Source organism: Olea europaea, unplaced genomic scaffold (assembly GCF_002742605.1).
Source record: "Olea europaea var. sylvestris unplaced genomic scaffold, O_europaea_v1 scaffold1727, whole genome shotgun sequence".
NCBI lineage: Eukaryota > Viridiplantae > Streptophyta > Magnoliopsida > Lamiales > Oleaceae > Olea > Olea europaea.
In genome coordinates, this window is record NW_019234972.1 from 23,926 (window position 1) to 45,024 (window position 21,099).

General features: G+C 33.7%; 2 protein-coding genes across 2 annotated transcripts; both read right to left on the reverse strand.

Moving 5' to 3' along the window:
* Positions 1-541: 541 nt before the first annotated feature.
* On the reverse strand, positions 542-3,145 carry LOC111377813 (guanine nucleotide-binding protein subunit beta-like protein). Its single transcript, XM_023000939.1, has 2 exons — positions 2,189-3,145; positions 542-802 (listed from the first exon to the last, which is right to left on the reverse strand). Exons 1-2 carry the CDS (start codon positions 3,065-3,067, stop codon positions 701-703), a joined length of 981 nt encoding a protein of 326 aa, XP_022856707.1. The 5' UTR covers positions 3,068-3,145; the 3' UTR covers positions 542-700.
* Positions 3,146-11,321: 8,176 nt separating this feature from the next.
* LOC111377814 (protein NPG1) lies at positions 11,322-18,966 on the reverse strand. The gene is made up of 7 exons (XM_023000940.1): positions 18,681-18,966; positions 17,984-18,222; positions 15,989-16,241; positions 14,619-15,829; positions 13,777-13,924; positions 11,723-12,253; positions 11,322-11,402 (listed from the first exon to the last, which is right to left on the reverse strand). Exons 2-6 carry the CDS (start codon positions 18,155-18,157, stop codon positions 11,934-11,936), a joined length of 2,106 nt encoding a protein of 701 aa, XP_022856708.1. The 5' UTR covers positions 18,158-18,222; positions 18,681-18,966; the 3' UTR covers positions 11,322-11,402; positions 11,723-11,933.
* Positions 18,967-21,099: the final 2,133 nt, after the last annotated feature.

The window sequence follows — 21,099 nt, forward strand, 5'->3', positions numbered from 1 at the left end:
GGTAAAAGAGAAAGATGGAGAAATCATAATTTGTTTGAGACTGTCGCGTCAAGGGTTCGAATTCTGAAATAAGAATTTGACTCTTGGATAAGTGCAAGTGTACAGACAGCCTTCCACCCTGTACTTTTGGAGACATAACCTACGATTTACCTCCTTCACGCTACTCCAGAACAAGAACGATGGAGGATCATTGGGATTCAACCTTTAATAAAGCCACGAGTACGAAAAACTTTTATAAGAACTTGTACAAACACTGATGTGACAAAGGATGATTGAATTGCTTTTTATCTCTTTTTTTTTTCTATCTTCCAATAATATCACACTATTTATTGTCCGTAAGATTTTTCTGTCAAAACATATTGTACCTGCAGCATTCTTCGCTTAAAAAATGCTGGTACAGCCTGTAGGCAGATCTGACTATAGACTTGCGCAAAATGAACCACCTTGGGCGAGTAACGCCCAACAGTAACTTTGTTCACATTTTACACCACTAGCCATCAATAGGAATTAAGAGTGAGATTAAGAGAATATACATGCAGGGGGTGTGAAAAATTGAAAAATCTGGATTATAGAACTCAGCAAAACATGTACTTAATCCAAAATTGAAACCAATAAAAACATAGAATCCAAACATCTTTCCAAGCATTTTAAACTTTAATCTAAGGATAACTGCAAATAAAAGCAACTTTGACTGCTTGGCCTAGTAGCGTCCAATTCCCCAAACTCTGACGACGCCATCAGTGTAACCACTAAAAAGGGTGCTTCCATCGGCACTCCAGCTGAGACTGGTGCAGTATATGATCTGGAGTTCACAAGTTGAAACATTAATGTTGATCGAAAAGCACCTTAAAATCAGTTTAGGGGGCTATATTATTAATATAAGAGCAACAAAAGCATAAAAGGTGAACCTAACTAACGAATTCAATCCAAGATCCAGTAAAAATACATTGACATGTTAACAACGTTAAATAAAAAGTTGGAAAAATGTTAGCTCGCTGTCTAGTGTTCAGCAAAAAGCCAACACCTACATCAGATTCAACAGTGCTAGAGATGTACAGGTTCAGATAATCAATCAAGTGATCAAAAGATCAATCTGAGATGGAATCATGGAACAGAGACAGAGTTATGCTATGCACATCCATAACAATAATTTCAAAAACAGATTTTTAAATCATTTGAGATCAATGGCCTGAATTTTGCCAACACACTTTGTAACCCAACTTTGTACAAGTAGCTTTATTGAAACATGCATACAGTGCAAAATTTAAACAAATCGTGATAATATTGGAGTAACATCCATATATTCCAACAAAATCACAAAAACCAATCAAGTATCACCTGAAAAGATATAATCTTTAACCAGGTTATAATAGAAGCCTAAGCACATGCACAGCAAGAAAAATTACACTTACCAAATCAAAGTCATAAGCACTTAAAATACAAGATGTAATCTTCAAACAGGTTACAATATAAAAGTAAGGACAAACTGCAACAAGGAAAACACAACTTATTAACACAATCATTACATTTAAGGTTCTTAGATGCGCACAGAGGAAATTTCTTAAGGTACCAAGTATAAGAAAATGAAATATGACCAGTGTACAACTCTTTTAAGTTACCTCAGCATATAGAAAAATCTTAATCTCCAACTGTGAAACTTTTTCAAGTTAAAAGACTGAATTCATGCAACATCAACTAAATATGATGATGCTAACAATAATTCTGATGGAGTAAAGGTTAGCAGGAAAAAACTGATCTTAACACCCTCTCCTACTATTTTTTAATAAAGTTGCAGTCTTCCCATAAAAGTTTCATGAACTAAGCTCGAGCGGATGATTGAGTTGGCCGAGAACTAAGCTCGAGCCATGAAACCTCAACCAATTTGACAAAATGGTTGAGCAAGAATTAGTTAAACAAATAGTTCAGTTGATAGTCACTCTACCACGGAGAATAACAAAGACAAAAGGTGGTGACTTTTAGTAAGGATAAATCAGCTACTAACCTGTATAGAAGGCATTGATATTAATATTAGAAGATAGTTTTTGAACTTTTGCATTTATAAGTAGAAAATTTGGAAAAATTCCTCATGCAATAAATGCCCAACAGTCAAAATAACTATTAGAAAGTCAATTCTAAACAAAAACATAATCAATATACAAATTCTAACAAGCATAAATCTCAAATGTACCTTGTTTTTAGTGGCCTGTGTAGTGTCTTCAGCAGCCATCTCACTCTCCAGCTTCAAATCAACCTTGAGATCCATGACCACACTCTTGCTCTCCAAGTCCCAAACCTTGATGCCGGACTCAGTAGCGGCACAGAGCCAGTACCTGTTAGGGCTAAAGCAAAGAGAATGAATAACTGAACCTGCTTCCAATGAGTACAGCCTCTTCCCCTCAGATAAATCCCAGAGTAAAATCACGCTATCTTTTCCACCACTCGCGCACAAGGAACCATCAGGGGACACGGCCACAGTGTTCACGTTGGCTGAATGCCCAGTCAAAGTGGCTCTCAGCTTGCAGTTAGTGAGATTCCAGATTTTCACGGTGCGGTCCCACGACCCCGACACAATAGTAGGCTGAAGATTGTTGGGAGAGAACCGTACACAAGAAACCCAATCGGAATGGGCATCCTGGTCCTGAATCGTGTACTTGCACTCTCCGAGAGTATTCCATAGCTTGATCGTCTTGTCACGAGAAGCAGACACGATCTGACGGTTATCAATCGAGAAAGCAACCGACAAAACATCCTTGGAGTGTCCAACGAACCGACGGGTGGTGGCTCCGGTCTGGAGGTCCCAGAGGCGGAGCTCGCCGTCCCACGAACCGGACAAAGCGAACATCCCATCGGATGAAAGGACCACATCCTGAACGAAGTGGGAGTGCCCGGTGAGGCGGCGGCGGGCGACGCCATAAGTCCGGTCCTCCTTGGTAAGAGACCACACGATTATGGACTTATCACGAGACGATGTCACGATCATATCGGAATTGTCGATTGGAGTGGCAATGGCTGTCACCCAGTCGGTGTGAGCCCTCATTGTACCCCTCAGAACTAGCTGTTCCGCCATTGTGAATTGGTCTGTGTGTTTTGGATTAGGGTTTTGATTTGCGAAGCGGAACAGAAAAAGAAGGTGAAACCCTGTTCCAGGTTTGGGGAGTGTATATATATGGTGCCGAGATTAGGGTTTTTGACTTTTGGGATGGATCTTGGTTAGTTAGGCATACGCGGGTGGGTAAACAACTGGGTTGGGATATGGTTCGGATTTTTTGGACTCATTCTGGAAATATATAAATGCAATATTTCTTTTTCAATTTTTTTTTTTTAAGAAAAAAATACAACACTTATATATAACTACTAGAAATGTTATAAAATACTGTTGGTCTTCATAACATTATAGCTAAAAGTGGAGATTTTAAAAGATTATGAGAGTTGGAGTACTAAAAAAAATGAACTTAATCAAAATGATTAGAATTACTGGTTAATCGTAGGTTTTTCCTCATAATTGAATTGACCCGACAATGACTAGAGGACAACCCACGGACAAGGCCATTCTAGTTAGAGGTCGATTACTGATACGTGCTCTTTCCAAGAGTTTCTAATTTAGGATTCATCCGCTTAGTTTGATATCTCTAGATCACTCAATTGTAGGGGTGGGCGCGGGTCGGTTCGGTTCGGTTCTAAAGAGAACCGAACCGAACCGAACCGAAATTTTCGGGTATCTAGTAAATGGAACCGTCGGGTCCAAATATAATTATGGAACCATTCGGGTTCGGTTCCATTCGGTTCGGTTCGGATCGGTTCGGTTCCGTTCGGTTCTGTACTATAATTAAATTTTTTTAACATTTATAACAACATTATATAAATACAACTAATGATACATTCAATGGTTTTGGAATGTCAAAGACTAATAAACTACCTTATTCAAATGATCGCTACGATCAAAGTTTCGGTTGGCGAAGGTCACAACTTCGATTGGAGGTCACAGTGTCGACCAATGATTGTATAGGTTTTGGAATATTAGCGAGGCTGTAGAGTGAGTGCGAGAGTCGAGACAACGTTATGCACTTTAGTGTTGGTGTTTAGGGTTATTTAGTGTATTTGATCTTGCTTGGCTAAGAAATGAAACAATAAAATGGGTAATTGGACCAAAAATTAAAAAATTAGAAACGAAACAAATTATTGGGCCAAAAATTTGGATTTAGAAATCGTTAATTTGTCAATTTGTTTAGAAAAAATTGAAATTAAAATAATTTGATTTACTCAAAATAAAAAAAAATAGAAAAATTCGGTTCTTATTCGGTTCTTCGGGTCTTGGTCTAGAACCGAGAACCGAACCGTACCCGTCGGTTCTCAATTCAGATACCCGTTCGGGTATTTAATTTGACAAGAACCGTCGGGTTCGGTTCGGTTCGATTCGGGTTCGGTTCGGTCGGTTTGGTTCGGGAGATTTGCCCAGCCCTACTCAATTGAATGCTTGAGGCATGGGCTTAAAAAGTGAAAATCTATTCTCAAAAAAAGGTTAAACCCTAATTTTAAGGGTCCCCCACCACCACTGTCCTGGAATATCGTGAAGGAGGTAAATCGCAGGTTATGCCTCCAAGGGTACAGGGTGAAAGGCTGCTTGTACACTTACACTTATCCAAGAGCCAAATCCATATTTCAGGATTCGAACCCTTGACGCAGCAGCCTCAAGTAAAGTTTGATTTTTCCACCCTCCCCTTTTACCACTTGGAGATGTGCCCTGGGAGCCAAGTGAAAATCTATTCTCGTTATCATGTGAAATGGTTTGAAAGTATTATGCTCTTTCATAGTTTTTGAGATTCTATTTTGTGTAAAGTTCTCTTGACAATCCTAAAGGAAAAATGCTCAAGCATAATTCTAGTAACCACAACTGTCATATTATACCATTAAATTTTTTGAGTACTTTAGTGGTTTGTTCCTATTACAACGAAAAAGTACTTAGATGTCTTAGCCGTAGAGTTGGCTTAAGCTATAGAAAAGTGAGGCGCTTGCGAGAGACTCCATATTTAGCTAAGGCCTCCAAAATTCATCGCAAGAGTTCGTTGCAAAACTATATATATATATATTTTTATTATTATTTTTATTATTATTATTATTTTTTTGCTTCCACGCTTTGACGTTGACTGATCATAATATTTATCATTTTTATATCAAAACCACTGTAAATGTTTAGTGTTGAAAGAGGGAATGTAGCAAGCACTATTCATTCAAGACGTATTTTGTATTTTCCTATTTTACTTTTGAATATTCCATAATATCCCACTTCACTCCTAAAATCACTACTAATGGTCTTCCTACGCGTGTGTGGTGCTACTGTTTTGCCTTATTTGAATTTTTACGTCCAAAAAAAAAAATAATTGACGTAATACCACATAATATTTTTTTTATAAAAATTGTCGAAAAAAATAACAAAATTAATAAATATTTGATTTTTTTAAAGAAGAAAGACGAGTTATACACATTTTTTAACACACACATTTGATGTGTGTTTAACTATTTTCGATATTCATTTAAATCATTTAATATGTCTATGACATAGTTCTCGAAATGAGTTTCGAGAGAATATAGAAGATTTATGCATTTGACCACCGTACAATCATATTATAAATTTAGTTTGTTATCGAAATTCTTAATTTTTTAAATGATGTCTCTTTTGACATTAAAAAAAAAATTAAAAGTTTATTAGGAAATTTTCTAAATGGCGTAAAAAATTATTGTCGCGAAAAAATAATAAAATAATTGATTTTTTAAAGAAAAAAGACGGGTTATATGCATTTTTTAATATACACGTTTGATGTACGTTTAACTATTTTCGATATTCATTTAGATTATTCAATGTGTTTATAATATAGTTCTCGAAATGAATTTCGAGAGAATATAGAAGATTTATGGTAGATTTTTATTTAAAAATCTAATTAAATCACCAAGTGAAAAAAAAATTTGACACAAAAAAAAAAAAAAAAACCAATCGAGTAATTTTGTTCCTGGCATCCAATAGCACTCTTGGATGCCAAAGCAAAATTGCTCCTGGCTGCCAGGAATGCATGGAGTTGCTCCATCAGACATTTATTTATTTATTGAGGTGATGCTCAGTGTCAAATTTTTTTTATTGGGTGATTGATATTTTTTAGTATCAATTATTATTATTATTTTTTCACTAGGTGATTTATTTAGTTTTTTTTTTTTTATAAAAATCTATCATAAATCTTTATAAATCTGAACTATAAAATAGATATATCGAATGATCTAAATGAATATCGAAAATAGTTAAACGTACATGAAACGTGTGTATTAAAAAATGCATATAACTCATCCTTTTTTTAAAAAAAAAGTAATTATTTTATTAATGTTTATTATTTTTTCGCGACAATTTTCTTTATATAATTTCCTTTTTTCCTTGCTAATTGATATATTTTTTTATACAAATCTATTTTACCCTTATATAACGTGACACGAAGTATATTAAATCATGTATATTATTTATTTCCTAAAAGTAGTTGCGACAAATCAAAGTAAAACTTAACACAATGTTGAAAAAATTTAATACTCAGTCAAAAAGATATCGATTAATTTATTTGACGATATTGAATATTTTAGATGTATATAAATTTTGGAGGATTAAATTCAACTATATTAAAATTGGATGATTAAATAAAAATCACAACCCTATTTAAGTAACAAAATATTATACTGTCGCTCAGCTTGTGTTTGGCTTCATTAATTTTTTCCTCATTTTTCTCTCTTTTATTTTTAATCGCAGAATTTTTTCATAAAATAATATTATACGTAAATAAAAAAGAATTCATTAAATGGATTGGATATTGAACAATAAAAAAAATATATTCGATTAATTACACAATTTAATTATATTAAATATAGTTATCATCAAATAAGTTCTTTATATGTAAAATAATCACTCAAACTAAAATAATGTTTGATATATAAATTATGAGCTCCAATAATTTTGATTTTTAATCCATGCATCAAGGGAACATTTATCCTATCCCCCAGAAAATACATTTCAATTATAGCTACACAAAATTGAGATTCACTAATTTTTCAGCTTGATATTTTAACATTTGAAAAAATTTTATTTATAATATAAATTCGATCGTCTTTAGAATTTTTTTTCTTATTGTTACTTTTTTTTCGGTCAATTAATTTTTTAAATAATCTAATAAAATTATTGACGTCATTTAGAAAATTTCCTAATAAACTTTTAATTTTTTTTAATGTCAAAAGTGTGTCATGTATGAAGATTACATTTCTATTTATTATTTTAAATAATTAATCAAATTTGTAGGTTTATTGAGAGAATTGAATAGATATTTTGATACGTTAATAACTTAATATTAAATAAAACATGACAGGTGGAAAACTAGTATATATGAAAATATAGAAGATTATTATATTCATGTTACAACTGTAATATAAGGTGTTCATGTAAGGCAACTTGACAAGTCATTTGCCGTCCAACTCAAATGATTCCAAAAATAGTATCACCTTGGCATTTTGGCAGATCAGTTGAGAGTTTTTAAGTACTGATCAGTTTGGGACACAACCTGTAATTTAACCTGTCTGCAGCTTGAGGGGCCAAGGTGTAGACTCCAAAATTTAGTCATTGTAAGGTGGATATCTGGATATAAAAAAAAAAAAAAAATAGTATCACACATATTTATCTTTTGCTACTACTAGATACACAAACAATGGTGGTATGTGGGATTTTTTTTTCATAAACTAGCGTGGTCGCGTGAATTGTACGTGTCTTTCGATTAGTGCGAAAAGTTGCATTTTGTTATTAGCTTATTATATTGGAAGTTCAGTGACCATTAATGAAATTAAACCCCCCACAAACAACCAAAACAATTTCATATAGGAAAAAATGCATGATTACAAACGTTTCAAAATACACTTTCAAAAATAAGAAATTTTTGAAAAAGCTTGAAATATCAGGTAGTCACATTTGTGACCATTTGATAATAGGTCAAGGTCAAAATGACATACAATTATGATTAGTGTCGCAAATTGCATAAAGTCACAGTCAAAGTCAAAGTCACAATCACAAGAACACAAATTGTGAGTCATAAATACAAATTTAGTCGCAATCACTTTTTTAGTTGAAAATATTATTTATTGATCATAAATTACCCATTTTATTAGTTAAATATTATTTATTGGTTACAAATTACCCATTTTATTAGTCACATTCACCCAAATAATAGGTCACGAATGCTTCCACCACTACCGACACCACCCAAACGTCGCACCACCTGTACCACCACCACCAACAATTACCAATAAAAACCACCCCAAAATTTCAGCTAAGTAGCGACTAGGTAGATCGGAAGAGGATGAGCACAGCACTCGACGATGATGAGCGTCATTGCAATGCGTAGCGGTGCATGCCCATCATCACTGCACTCGACACTTTTTAATGGTGGAATTGTAGCTTTGCCAACAGTGAAGGGTCTGATTTCGAACAGGGCTCCGTTTTTATGGAGAAAATTTGGGGCTGGGGGTAAGCTGTAGCGATAAGGAAGAAAAGTAGGGTCGAGAAGTGGGGTAAGTGGAGGTAATAGGGTATACCTAATTTTTGAAAGAATAAAGTCAAAATCTAATTTTTTGAAATGATAAGTTAAAAAGTAGGATTAGATGTGATTTCCTCTTTTGTATACTCACATAATACGAAATATTGAAATCAAATTTTCAATTCTTGACTAAATGTTTATCCTCCATTTTCTTGTCAATTTTCACATACGGTGATGAAGTCATTTGCTTGGACAACCATTTTGGGCATGTTTGGAATGATGGAGGGGACAAAATTAATTAGGACAGTCGAAAAACTGCTATACATATCTCTTCTTTACTACATTCAAACAGATAAAATTTTGGTTATTTGATTTAATCATCACAAGGGGAAATCAGTTTTCCTTTGAAAATATAACCCAAGTGAATAATGAATTTTAGATTACCTTGAGATCCTTGGACTTTGTTTTTAAATCCTCACACATAAGGGCGAGAAAATAATATTGGATGAGCTTTTAATGGTCTTGCCAAATGCTTCAACCTTAAATATTCTCTCTTGTTCTCTTTTAGGTGCCTCCCTTTTAGGAAATATGAAAGGGTGTGGCTAACCTTAAAACCATGAGAAATGTGCCCACAAATAACATATTTATAATACTTAATTAGGACTTCATAATTGCACAATTTTCTTTGGACTTTATTGTAGTAGGCAAATTCAATCACTTACCTTTATTAGAGAAAAGAGAGGGACATAACTGAACTAACAAGACCCAAGCTCCAATAGTTGTTTTTAATTGAGTCAACCTTGACCAATTAAGATATATTAATGAATTCTAGCTTATTTTACCAAAAAGTCAAAATTGCACTTTCGAGTCAAGCTGTAATTATGGAAGTAATTTATGATCCAATAACAATATCATCCGCTTATCATTCCACAAATCAACCCCATTTGACTGTTGATATGTTGAAATTGGCAAAACGATGGTTTTGCCCTTGCAACATGTATTGGCCCTCAAGTTCCATTTTCATAAGGATAATCCATAGTGAACTAATCACAATATAGAGTCCAATGATCCCATCATCTGATTACTGAATTTAGGTTCAAATGCTTGTAGAACATGTCTCAGAGTCACGATCGTCTCATCGTGATGATTAACGGATTCCATTATTGTAAACATATGATTTCTTACTGTTTCGCCCCATTCCCTAAGTACTTAGATCAATCTTCTAATTAAGATTTAACTTATTGGTACCTCAAAGAACTTGAACTAACAGTCAAATGTATATTACTCGCTAAGGATTTAGGTGACTCATTTGATAATCGCGCAGAGTCTCATTCGAAGCAGCCACAAATGAGTCATATACATGGTCCCGTTCAATATGTATCAAAATACGTTATTGTTCTTATTCCCAAATCTAGACAAATCTCAATAAGAACAATGCAATTTTATCAACATAAAGCGTTCAATTTTATATATTGATTGTGTACGATATATTTTGATCACGTCACAAATTGTGTTTTACTATACTCAAACCATTGAGTATACAATTTGTGACATCTTATATGATTATGAAACATTAGATAATTGTTTCAGATTATAACACACGAATGGTCAAATATTAATTCATAATGATGTTTTACAAAATACTACTCGAAGGCATCAAACTTACACAAAAGATGTCTTTCGAGTTCCGTTTTAAAGTATCAATTTTATATTATCCTCGTCTATGCACTTTAGAGTAAATAAAATTATTCAATTCAGAATTTGTCATCTTCTCTTGTTAAAGCCCCACAATTTCGATTCAATCATTCTTTAGATATGCGATTAACTTGTGCACAATCTAAACTCGCTCATTAGTAACATGGATTGTACATTATTAAACAATGTTAAAATCTACAAGACTGTTCCATTCAATACTTGTCAAAGATGCTAATTATTAAATTAGAAAAATTGATTCGTACATGTTACTCTGTATTACAACGACCTTGAATTGGAGAGAAGTTTCAATAGCAAATGTGATAGTACAATTCACTCAAATCACGACATCTTAAATCTCGAGCCAGTCAAGATGTGACTCCTCAACATCGCACACCTACTTTATTTCTCTCTTACAAACTTGGACGTTGAAATTTCATGATTCAAGTGGCTCGATGTGTGAGATGTGATTTAAGTAGATGGTTTACTACGTGTACATATAAGATTGTCCCATTAAAGCTTTTATCCCTAAGTGGTTTAAGAGAAATAGGTAACTAAGCACTTAGCCATTCCCGTTGTTTCCTATACCTATAAGGCCGTCACAGGCTCTCAAACAACCGTATAGTAAGATAGAAATGTTAATTGAGCTAACGGAGCTTGCACAACCCAATTTTGAGGTTGCCGGACAATTGTCATACACTTAAAATTATCTAGGCCCGACACAGATCTAGGAACGGCCTAGCACTTTGGCACAACACCTTGTACGTGGATTGGGATTTTGCACGGTTAGGCCACTCTGTCTAACACATATTGACACCTCTACGCTGATGCTTACAAGGAAAAAACCAAATCAAAACACATCATCGCGGTATCATGAGAAAACTTACATTCTACTACAAAATACACACATCCTCTATTAAGGACATAATCCACGACTATGAAACACCATTAGGGTATCATAAGAAGTATGAAAATACAGACTTGCATACGAATATAAACGGTGATATCTCACAATAATACGTAATCTACAATTATGAGAATAACTGTAGGATATTTATAAAAATTGCAAAAAACATTGAGAATCCATCTATGAATCCAATTGACACAAAATAATGCAGAATTTCATCAACATAATCCATGCAAGGCAAATTGGACTTTGACCTTTACCTAGAACTGGACCAAGTTTACTTGTTCTAAAGTCATGAAATACAGCAGCTAAATAGAATGTTTTCAAACAATAACTGCAACACACTCTAAAATCCTTCCTAACAAATGTTATATAGAACGCCAGCTATTACAAGAGTGTACACAAGTGTTGAACTTGAGAAAGAATTAAAGAATAAATATATGAAATTTCGACTGAGGAAAAGGCTCAAATAATGGAACTGAAACATTCAATTGGATCTGACTCATCTAGCATGGAAGCAGCCTGGAAACAGTCGACAGCATCAGCTATTCGTCCATCACCCTTGGACTTTGACCTTTACCTAGAACTGGACCAAGTTTACTTGTTCTAAAGTCATGAAATACAGCAGCTAAATAGAATGTTTTCAAACAATAACTGCAACACACTCTAAAATCCTTCCTAACAAATGTTATATAGAACGCCAGCTATTACAAGAGTGTACACAAGTGTTGAACTTGAGAAAGAATTAAAGAATAAATATATGAAATTTCGACTGAGGAAAAGGCTCAAATAATGGAACTGAAACATTCAATTGGATCTGACTCATCTAGCATGGAAGCAGCCTGGAAACAGTCGACAGCATCAGCTATTCGTCCATCACCCTTATGAACCAATCCCAAATAATACCAACCCATATGATTGGTTGGTTCGATTCTTAAAGCATCCGAGAGTAGAGTTCTGGCCACTGGCAACATCTTGGAGCCCATCTTAACCAACAGTGCACTGATTAAGATCTTGCAAGGTACATAGTTTGGTTCCAACAAAAGGGCATTGATATAAGCAGCTAAAGCTTCACTATGTTGTCCACGTCTTTCATGCATAATGCCTGGCACAGAATCACAAATAAAGATAAGAATCTGCTTCTTCAATTATCACTTTTATTCCCTTTTATTAACCATTTTACTTTTCTCATCGAAAACTTGAAGGCATTTTAATTATGGACTTTGTCAACTGCAAGATCATAATACTTTCAATATTTCCTACCTACAAACTGCCACATGGTTTAAAGCATCTTTGTCTGAACCTCAAAAAAGGAGAAGTAAATGCAACTTTTAAGCTTAGCCAAACATATCTATACGCTTAACAAGTAATTTTTTTGGCCAACCACGTTCACCAAAAAAGTAACAGTTACTTTTTTTCAAAAAAGTAGTTTTACTTTTTCTTAAGGCTTAGCCAAACATTCTCTTAGTATTTAACCTTTAAATACCACCCTTTCTCCACCAAAGAATGACCATCAGAAAATGCCTTCATTACATGAACGAACAGATTGATAATCAACAACTCACCATTTTTTCACAAATGTAATTAATCATCAGGAAAGCCCATGAATCTCTCAAATCACCTTCATGTAAAATAATTTATTCATTGTTCTATTATAATGCGTAGAACATCTTATAAATATAGAATTTAGATGACATATATAGGGAAAAGGAGTGCCAAAATATATGACTTGCAAATGCACATTGTGCATCATACGAAAAAACAACAAAATAAACGTAATGTGAGTCAAAAAGTTTGTGATATAACAATCTACGCAAGTACATAATTAGGTATTCTTCAAATGGAATTAGACTTCCAATCGACGAAATCTGTTTCCCAGTACAGTGTCATGCATGGGTATGGATCTAGTGTTCGACAATGAAGTTGTAAAATTGTCAGGACTCGAGAATGCAGTCAAAGTTTTTCCTAAAATTCAAAAACTAACACAAGTGAAGAAAGGTCTTGTTACCTTGTTACTAAGTTGTGGTTGTATACTAATATCGAAGACATATAAAGTATCGCAAAGTAATAGTCAGTCTTCAAAAGGGTTGGACCCATATATAGTGTTGAGAGTCTTGTCACGTCAGACATAGTTATACAACTTATATGTCAGGATAACATAGATTGCGATAGAATTCCTACACCTCCGTGTGCGTGTTTGTGTGAATTTCCAATATGAGCATATTTAGCTAAGCTTAAAAAGTATACTAATAAGTACAGAAGTTTAAAAATAAATTTTATATATGTCAACGTTAAAAGTAAGTTACTTATTTTGATCGTATCACAATAGTTACTTTCCAAATAAGTAACTATAATTACTCAACATATCTGAACATGCCTTGAAACAAAAAGTAAGCAAAGAGTAACTTAACTTCATTTTTTTTTTTTTTTTTAAAGAACTTAACCAAACATGCTCATCATAATAAAGCAATTAGCCAAACTGTTGATTGTTTTTCAGGCTGATTAGAAAATTAGAAGTACTCAGAAATTAATACTTTCTCAAAAAGAAAATTGGTTTGAATTGAAAAGCCATTCAACTAGCTCATGATTTGAAAAAGAAAGAGAGGATGAATGCATTTGAGTCCTTGCCTTCAGTGTGCAGTGTTTCTGCAGAATATTTGATAAGACCTCTAGCTTTTCCCAAACATATCTCTGCATCTTTCCAATGACTTAGGCTAGAGTACAAGTTCGCCAGCCCATGCCAAACGTCATACTCATTTATTCTGTCATCTTCCAACTGTAATGGAAAAGGGATGATCCAAAGAACTGTTAAATACGAATAATAAATCTAAATGACAAGAATAACATCCGTGTACTAGTTGTTGTCATGTCTACTCTATTGAGCCCCTGTTTGAGCCATTTTCTCTTAAAAGTAAAAACTCATTTTCAATCATTCATTCTCTCAAATAAAACAGTTTTGCATAGAATCCAATATTCCCCCTACTTTTTAACCATGTATTCTACAAAATCACTATTACAAAATCCATTCTCCTAAACAATGGGGCTCAAACATAGACCGAAGTTGTTCAAGAATTATAAGGTGCCAACAATTATTACTCTGATCTTACGACTTTTAATAGCTTCACAATAGTACGAGGATCACATTTGGCTAAGCTAATTATAAGTAAATATTTAACATTTACAATTAATAATTGTTTTATTAGTGAAAGGTGGAAATAATATAGTTTGATAGTAAAGGTAAGAGTTACTTTTAAAATAAGTAAACTTTCACTTATAAAAATAAATTAAGTTATCCAAATATGTTTGAATACAAAAATAAATTTAAGAGTAAATTTCACTTTTTTTTAAGCTTCACCAGACATGCTCTAGAACACAATGTGGAAATATAAGAAAAGGCAATAACTATAATAATGAAAAGAACTTCCACCATCCTATTTAATGGGCCGTGTGTAGATAATCCAGAATTTGACCTGAGGCAAACTTAAAAGCAGCCCATAAGACTTTCTTTGGGCTTGGACTAATGCAAGGAGGGATCGGTAAGTCTCAATAGCATCCATGTGAAGAGACTGGGAAATCTTCAGCTTTGCCTTTATCCTGAGCAGTGGTCCTTGTTCCCACTTTGTAGTTTCGTCTAAAGCAGCATCCGTAACCACTTCAGCCTCCATGAACCTTTGTTGAGCAGATAAAACTAAAGCAAGCAGTCTCCAACCTCTTAACACAGATCCTCCTGTTGCATCGATATACTGTTTGGCATAGAGCAAAGCTGCATTCAAATTCCGTTGCTCAGCATATTGAACTCCTAACTCGAATATTAGATCAGAATTTTCACGCTCCAGGGCTATTGCACTGTCTAATGATTTCAGAGCTTCAGACTGAAGACGGGATCTCTCAAAGTCTGAAGAAGAATTTTTTGCTTGCTTTCCCAAGCACAGACCCAACATGCGAAGACCAACACCTTTTAAATGTTCATTTACTCCCTGTGCATTAGCAATTGCCCTCTGTGCATATTTCACTCCCTCAGCAGCAAGAAACACATCCTTGCTGCAAATATTTGCAGCCAGCAATAGTGACATAATATCATCTGGCTCTTCATGTTGGTGTAGAGACTTCCGGAGTAGATATAAGGCAGATTTATTTTGTCCGGCTCCAATAAAGCAAAGGGCCAATGCTTTCCAACGATCAACTCGATGTATTACTCCAGGCATGACTTCTTCAAGTTGCTTAGCTAAAACAGAAGTTTGGCTGCATAGGGATAGAGCAAAAGTAAGATGCTCGAGAATTGATGGATCCCATGTGGTCTTCCCAAGGCAAAATTTTCTCATAAGAATCATCAAAAGTAAAATTGCCTCTTCCAGATTGTTTTTAGGAACATAAGATCCATCAATTTGTACCGCTAAACTCGGTGGGCCAACCTCTACTCCACTATACAACAAGAAAATAGCAAATGCTTTTTGAATCCTCACGCAGCAATCATTACTGAGATTCCATTGACTTAGGAGGGCTCTTCGATATGAAGACATTGCTTCAGGATAGCAACCAGCATGCTTCCACAACTCTGGAAGAAGCTCGACCGCACGGCTAACAGTTGCTTGCAGCTTATTCTCTACCAACACATCAGGTATGCCATGATAAAATATCTTTTCCACTGCATCAAGCACGCCTTTACACTCTTGAGCAGCCTCTGCAACAACTCAAAAAAAGAGAATTTTGTAAGTAACCAAATAAAGAAGCAGTGAACAAATATTGCTGTGGCAGCTCAACAAACAATGGAAGGGTGGGAATGAGAAAGTACTGTCAACTTTTCTCAGAACTCTTAAATTGTTTACATAAAAAGAATCACCTGCCAATCTTCCCAGCTTTTGAAGAGATTTGACTTTCAAATATATGGCCTCAAGCACAAGACTGGCAGAATGCTGTAAGACAGCATGTGTAGATTCACTTCTTGAACGGCCCTTCTTAGAAGGCTGTTTCTCTGAAATAGAAGGTTGCATCCTTTGTACAGCGGCTTGAAGATCAATACCTTCAAACACCCGTAAAGCACCTTCCACATTTCCCCGTTGATACTCTAACCTTCCGAGAAGAGCTCGTGCTTCCTGAATATAAATTAATGAACTGTCAAATTGGTGTATATCCTTGAACCATTAGCGAAACGATATTAAAATTTATGCCAAATTTAGAGACGACGAGAGAATAAAAAATAACAATGGAAATCAAAATGTTTCAGTTTTAGCAATTCAACCATCTAATATTCAGAAACAAAACAAAACAAAAAAGATAGTTAGATCTCATATCAATCAAGATACTCAAGAGACTTGGGAGTTAATGTTACAACGTGAGAAACATCAACTAAAGTAGTCATTTGAAGAAGTTAGTACATATAATGAATCCATGAAGAGGATTTATTTTAGTAATAAAAAGACTTAAGGTTGCGTCTTCCTGTGGATATATCTCAGTTATGATCCCAGTTGCCCTAATTTGATGGATACATTCACGAACAACCAAATTTGGACCCATGTCTGCCACAAGCACATTATCAAACTACCACCATAAATGAATTCAAGCCACTATCAAGCTTCGCGCCAAATATATTTGACATATATCTACCATTTGAGTTATCTGATGTACAAGCGTCCCTCCAAATTGCTTTGATCAATGTTTCATGAAGAACAAGGACGACTCTAGTTTTTACCAATCCGTCATTCATACGAAGAGGATGAAGAGAAATGGATATTTCCCGTGAGAAAGCAGGAATAGAGGATATACCAATGAAGATGGAGTTTAAAATAAACTGAGTGGGATTTAGTAGATCTGTTATTTGCAATTGTTTTATCCAAAGTCCTGTCAAATATACTCGTATTCTTCGATTAGAAATTTTGGAAAGAAAGAAAACTAAAAGGCAAGCTGTTGAAGGAAACGTTTGGAACATAAAAAATCGGAGATTATATTCAATTGGGCATGGAGCATCAATTTTAATACAATAAAACACAAAAAGGGAAAGAAACTCTTTTATACTTTCACGAAAAAATACCGGTACAAGAATCATTAGTCATTCATTAAGCTTGAAAGAATTGACAGAAATGTTAAAATGCATGGATATATGTTAACATGAGCCAAACCTCATCCTTTAGCAATTCAATCTTCAGAGAAAACAAATATACTGACGTCATGTCAGAGTAAGTACCCACAAAGAGTAATATAAAGTTAAGCCAGCCCCTTCTTAAAACTTGGTCTCAGCTCCTACAACATAAAATTGATATCTCTTCCTGCTAAGGGGTAATATTAACGTAAAACCAGGTTAAGAAACAATAAAAGTGGAACAAGGCTGTAAAACTCATTGAACAGAAGAAGAAAAGCAATTTCTGGCAGTTTTCAGTAAATCAGTGCAATTATGGCTATTAGAACTTTCACCTTCATTTAAATATAAGTATAATCATCTATATATTATGGTTCAAAGAAGGTGGCACCCAATGAGTGGAAAATTTTGGATGTAGTGTCTCTTAGATGAACGAACTTTCCAAAAATAAACTTCTTTGCTTGATTTAGAACATGTGGCATCTCTGCAATTATAAAATTTAAATCACTAAAATCTGTGAGTCTCTCAAATGACCGCTGTCCTCACAAGCTTTGTTACGTCTCTGTATTGACAACCAACAGAATAATATTATGTAAAGCATTCTTTTAAAAAGTTTATACTTTTGCTCAATCCATGCAAGAAACATAATTAAAATTTTCTACATAAGGAAAAATATAATTCACTAATCAAAATAGTCATGGAGTATTACAGAAACATAGCTTCACCAACATAATTAAACTCGTATGTTTTGACAAAGCCAACCTCGAAATTGAGCGATAAACCATCACGTAACGCAGATTCGGCCTCTTGAATATTTCCTTCATCTAGCTTTTCTTCAACTACATTTGTCTTCATGCAAACCCCATTTGCACAAACTTGGCGAACTGATTGGTCACCCTCGACCCGGGTCGAGCGGGTTGATTCACTTTCTGACATCTCTAGCGCCTGCCTATCCTCACTAGAGCATATGAAAACACCAACGCCCCATTCACTTTTACTCCCTACAGTATTTCACATCCATATGCACCAAAAACCCAATTAAATTGAAATTTCAAAAATTAAACAAAGTTGAAAAAAAAAGTTTGTTAACTCCTAAATCCATACATAAAAGTATAAATTCTTTTAAGTAGATACATCTACACAGTCTTGGATATATAGAATCCCAGCTGATATATGATCAAAAGCGCGCCGGGGGGGGGGGGGGGGGGAGAAGAAGAAAGCATGGTAAATTATTAAATTCGTGAAGCTAAGAATTTTGGTGCCAAATTAAGCTTAAATTTGGGATAAGTAAAGGAACGCAATGTCTATATCAAGGAAGGATCTTAAATTAGATCAAAGCATAAGAAGATCACACCAAAAATACTCATTTCTTATTTCAGAAACAAAAATCCAGAAGAGCCTCAAAATAACGTGAAATTAAACAAGATAATACGCAAAAAGAGGGGGGGGGGGGAATCACCTTTAACAATGCAGTTGATTTGGGTCTGTGATTCTCATGGAAAAATTCAATCAAATCGGACAAAAACTGCTGGGCCGGCCAGAAATGTTCGTATAAATGAATTTTGCATAGGTGTATACAAATTGGAGAATGAGGGAAAAAGGGTAGAAAAACATAAATATATATTTCTGGATCAGAGGAAGAATGGCGAAAGGGTGAACTTTGACCTGTGACTCAAATATCGGAGAATTTAAAACTTGGAAGATGCTTCAACGGAACGGTGCAGGTTTCTTATTATTTTACTATGGGATATAATTCATCGATATCACCCGTTCCATACAAGGATTGATTCTTGAAATTTCAATTTTATTTTGTTACTATACAAGCAAGAATTTTTAAAATTTTAGAGATTGTATTTAGGCCCATTTGTGTATATTATGCACTCGATTGAACCACATTATTTTCTTATAATGCATTTTTGAATAGCGTATTAATAAAAAATATATGGTAAAAAATAAAGAAAGGTTTTGAATTTGCTTATAATATTATTTTATTGAAAAATATGTTGTTGATATGATGTCAAATCACTGTTTAAGAATGTAATTTTTTGAAAAAATGTGGCTCAAACGTGACCTAAAATTAATTTTTTAGTATATTTTGATAAAAGTTCATTAATGCCAAGTATATGATAAATTTAATTATTGTTTTTTGATTTAAATTTAAATTTTGATTTTAATTTTCACCAAACATGAGCTTAATATTTGATACATGGATAGGATAGTGGGATGGAAAAATGATTCACCGCGATTTCCCGATTATTATACCAGTTTGAAATTTAAACTATATTTAAAAAACAATAATGTTATTCAATATCACTGATGTTAACCTCAAATTTAGATGACAAATGCATGACATTAAATAATATATTTATTTAAATGTAATATCACATGATTTATTAATTAAATATATCAAGTATGACCAGCTAGACGAGTACTCTAGCACTATTGATGTTAAATATCATTTTTTTTAAATATAAAAAAAGTTAATATTAATTAAATAGATGGATGAACAGAATTTGATTATTTTAATTCATGTCCCGTCCTACTTGAAAATTCTTGGCTGGACGTAAATGGGGGAGGATTGTCCGATTTGCCCCTCGCATTCCACCCCCTCACCGTTGTTATCCCTATTTTGCAATATATCATTTATCTCTAAACATATTTAGTCTTTTTTAAATAAGAAATACTCAATTTGAAAGTAATTTCAATTTGCAATACTTATGATTAGAACAAGAAAAATGTCCTCAATTTTCTTAATCGGACTAGTCTCCAACTGCTCTTTAAACCTACATGAATGGGACCTGGAAATCCCTTGTTCCTTCTTTGATGCTTAACAAAAGATGCAAAATGATAAATGAGAACTTAGAATAATTTGTAAACTTCAATCACCAAACTGAAGAATGAAACCAAAACATGAACCAAAAAAACTCAAACCAAAGATGTAGAAAATTTGCAAAAATGGACGTTGAACAAATATGTTGTCCTATTTGCCCCTCTCGATCTTGAGATTGTTTACGAAATTAAGTTTACAATAAGCAAACCGAAAATTCAAAAAAGGAACAAGAACATATATAGAAATATGAATTTAGGATTTTTTTTAAAAAATTTTTTTATGGAAAGAGAATTAGTGATTATCTTACTTATAGCCTATTTGGGCACGATTTTTTTACCAAAAAAATTATTTTTTGACCGTTATTTCACTATTTCAACCATTATATTTGACTTCTTCTCTCGCAGGTGGACCCCACTTTTCTCCTAACGGTCAAAAAATCAATTCTTAAAATCACTCCCAAACATGCTCTTATATTAATCAATTTCTTGTTATTTTTATCATTTTTTTCATTGTTTTAAGATTTCTCTCTCTTCTAAGTCTAGGAAGTCTCGTCCTCTTTTGAAGCACTTCATAGAATGCGTGATTAAAAAGTTAAGAAAAATTTTGAATTTACGTATAAAATACTTTATTATGTGAATGTGTGATTGAAAATTAATATGAAAAAAAATGAGCTTTGAAAAAAAGAAAATAAACTTGGGCTTAATTTTTATCCTTTACACCTAAAATATAAGACGAGAGAACTCACATGCTAGTTTCAAAATTGAACAGATTTTATATACAACGACCTCGACTGCAACTAGAACAAAACAATAGAGATGAAACTGTCAAGAATTAAAGGTGAGGAACCTCATATATTTATCTCATGTTTGTCTCACATTCTTTCAAAATTCTATTTTCTACTTATTCATTTTCAACCACACATTCATATAATAAAATTTTCTACATGTGAACTAAAACTTTTTTTCCTACTTTTTTAATCACAGATCTTTCAAAAATTCACTATTCGAAACAATATTTTTTTTTTTTCAAAAAAAAATGACCACCAAAT

Excerpts from the sequence above, each read along its gene's own strand:
- LOC111377813 (XM_023000939.1), bottom strand. The coding sequence starts at position 3,067 with ATGGCGGAACAGCTAGTTCTGAGGGGTACAATGAGGGCTCACACCGAC. Across the intron at positions 803-2,188 it reads CACAGGCCACTAAAAACAAG|ATCATATACTGCACCAGTCT; the intron begins GTACATTTGAGA and ends TGTGAACTCCAG.
- LOC111377814 (XM_023000940.1), bottom strand. The coding sequence starts at position 18,157 with ATGTCAGAAAGTGAATCAACCCGCTCGACCCGGGTCGAGGGTGACCAA. Across the intron at positions 16,242-17,983 it reads GTTTATCGCTCAATTTCGAG|GAAGCACGAGCTCTTCTCGG; the intron begins GTTGGCTTTGTC and ends ATTTATATTCAG. Across the intron at positions 12,254-13,776 it reads AGAAACACTGCACACTGAAG|GCATTATGCATGAAAGACGT; the intron begins GCAAGGACTCAA and ends ATTCTGTGCCAG.